The sequence below is a fragment of the Glandiceps talaboti genome, chromosome 8 (assembly GCF_964340395.1).
Source record: "Glandiceps talaboti chromosome 8, keGlaTala1.1, whole genome shotgun sequence".
Taxonomy (NCBI): domain Eukaryota; kingdom Metazoa; phylum Hemichordata; class Enteropneusta; family Spengelidae; genus Glandiceps; species Glandiceps talaboti.
The window spans coordinates 9,572,003-9,574,997 of record NC_135556.1 but is presented as its reverse complement, the minus strand read 5'-3'; the positions used below and the strand labels follow the sequence as shown (position 1 = coordinate 9,574,997).

Genomic DNA, 2,995 nt, shown 5'->3' with positions numbered 1-2,995 from the left:
CAGGAGCACATTTAGCACAAACAGTACACAACGTATTAAAAGTCACACGAATCGCAATAAGCACATCAATTTATTCATATGACATGACCCATTAACGAAAAAGAATTCTGCATGAGATTTATTTGATATTTATTGATTGTCAGTCTTTTATTAAATGTTGGAATAGTTCAAATGTGACCCATGTTTTGTAAACATCAAATGATACAGTTTCATCTGATAAAATCATTGAAAACCAGACTGAGTGTGCACTGTAACATTGTTCCTGTGAATTCTCTAAGCAAAGGCGATTTTATCATTTTAAAAGACAGTAATATGGTTGGATATCATAGACTAACCCTTTCGAATAGCAGCCACTGGATGATAATCATTGTGGCGAGGTCTATACAGTTTTAATTGCCTGTTTGACCATTTTCATGTTGTCAATTTAAAAGCGGCGCTCAATGTTGGTCTTATAAACTTCAAAATAATTATTTGGGTACCGATAACATTGTGAAAAAGAATCCCCTCCCTAAAATGCTTTAGGGGCAACATTTAAGATAAACTCGTATTTCGTACTGTCAATTGGTGTCATGACCTACGGATATTAAGTAAAATATGCGACATATTCACATACATACCTTCGACGATTTCATCAGAGATTACAGATAAAGAAGCGAGTAGATCCATTTTTAGATAATCTACCTGGATTCACTAAGTACCACCAGGTAGCAATACGAAACGCCGCACTTTTTTGCCGCAGATTTTGGATTAAGTTTGCCCGCATAACATAAACAAGCAAATGACAACCCTCACTACGACTTCTCAGTTTAAAGACTGATCACATGCACGAATAATACATACATGGTACATTCTGGCAGATACTTTGACCCCTATAGCCCCACCTCTTTATGCTAAATCGGGCCAACGTTGTCATTCGTGTAAATCAATAACATTCAGATCTATCTGCTAACACACGAACAAAAATAACGCAAATTACAGTTATCAGTTATTTGCCACTTGACTCTAGATCTGTTAGGCCAGATAGTTTCATGACAGCAAAACAATCGTGGCGCGTTTCTATAAGTAAAGTTCAGTGGATTGCTTCAGTTCGTGTCATCGCTGTAAGATTAGTGCCGATTGCAATGTAGAATAATTTTAATATGAGTGTTGTGCAAAGAGACACATTTCGAAGTTTTAACAATTTGTATCGTTCTTTAATATTCTGGAAAGAAAAACACAACTGTACAAGCAACGATTTAGGATAGCTTTGAAATTCTAGTTGCATGCATCGTGTAAACAGACGCAGACTCACTGATATATTCTGGCATCCACAACCCCTCCCCCTTCATACACACACATACACATACACACAAACAAACAAACAAACAAACAAACAAACAAACAAACAAACAAACACACACATAGTAAATTACATATACACACAAGCGTGCGCATACAGGCACGCACAGACCCCCACTCCATGCCACCCCCACACACATATGCCGTACTAATGAAATGTGGTTATCAGATAGCACTTCTTCCCAAGGTATCTCATTAACTACCACAAAATATATCAAATTATTATAAGAGATGGCGATATCAATGGAAAGTTACAGTTTTAAAAGAATGAAGAAAGGATTTCTAAATCTGGAATCCAATTTAATTCCTCCCAGATTTTCTTTATTTTCAATCATTATCTTCTTGATATGTCAAACTGAAAAGATACATTTCACTATTTTGATTTTCAGTCAGATTTTGCTATATGCTCTATAGCATTGTATAAAAATTTGTTCGTTTGGTTACAATGAAGTAGCCGGCTTCCTTTTCATATATACATCCATTGTCCGGTTTAGGTTTTCAATTTTCCGTGTTTACAGTAAATATCATGTACGAGTATTTAATAAAAGTTTAAAAAGTCACCGACCAAATTTCTTACTCTAATTAGATTTGATAATTGCTTCTACGATTTCGGCTGCTGGAAAATCCATGGCTATTATCCCCCATCTACTTCTGCCTGGATACCGTCTCAAATATTGCATCAGCTTTGGGTTGATTCTACCAGCGACTGCATTTGGGTAAGCACCTGAACTTGCACCGCTCGAAAAGGTAAGGTACATAGTGGAGGTTCTACCACGTCTTGCCTTCTGCAAGTGATCTTCCACGTAGTCGAATTTGGCATTAATACTGGACGAAAGTATAGTTGCGACATCATAATGGTCTTCTATCTTGAGCGATGAATATTGAATGAAATCACTTGATCCACCAAAATCATCAAGAATAACAATTTTCCCACGGACTTCGCCGATTGTTGGGGAATTATTGGTGCGTGGAGATCTGTAGAACCAGTTTCCACTGTAATTACCGATATTCAACTCTACTGAGCTCTTCATGCTACGGCTATTACCATCGCTTGTATGTTCTTCCTTCACCCGCATGATTATGACTTCTGACGAATGATTGCTGAGAAATGAGATCACGTCACGAAGAACATCTTTAAAGTGTGCGTTCTGGAAATACGCTCCATGGTGAATCGTCAAACAATTGTTGAAATGTCTACAGCGTATATCCAGGAAACGGATACCAGCCTCCAGCTGCTTACGCAGTGTCCAATTTGTGGATTGACATCTAGCAATTGGCCCACCAGACCCTTCGAAAGTCATGGTATTATGTGTACCTGGAATGGAGAGGTTTGCCAATGACTTTTCATCTGGAATTCTTGACATCCAATTCGGGTCGTAATGCAATGTACTTTCAGTATCACCCATTTTCAAGTTCCTTTACTCGTCCGTAATACAGCTGTTCCGAATCTTCCTATTCAGAGGAATGAAGGTCCGAGTTCAATCAAGCTCTTTAAAGAGATGTGCAAATGGGGAGTTAATAATTAATGCCTTGTAAGTTAAAGAGTAATTGATCAATAAAATTATAATGGTATGGTAATGTACTGGACCTGAATGGGCAATCACACATAATTTTTCAAAAGTGTTTTTTTTTGTTCACACTTATGGCTCCACACACA

At 37.5% G+C, this 2,995-nt stretch overlaps 1 protein-coding gene across 1 annotated transcript; it reads right to left on the bottom strand.

Annotated features, from left to right (window-relative positions):
- Positions 1-1,916: 1,916 nt before the first annotated feature.
- On the bottom strand, positions 1,917-2,744 carry LOC144439149 (1-phosphatidylinositol phosphodiesterase-like). Its single transcript, XM_078128419.1, has one exon. The coding sequence runs from the start codon at positions 2,742-2,744 to the stop codon at positions 1,917-1,919; it is 828 nt and encodes a 275-aa protein (XP_077984545.1).
- Positions 2,745-2,995: the final 251 nt, after the last annotated feature.

What these genes read in the sequence shown, in the direction of transcription:
- LOC144439149 (XM_078128419.1), bottom strand. Translation starts at nt 2,744, where the DNA reads ATGGGTGATACTGAAAGTACATTGCATTACGACCCGAATTGGATGTCA.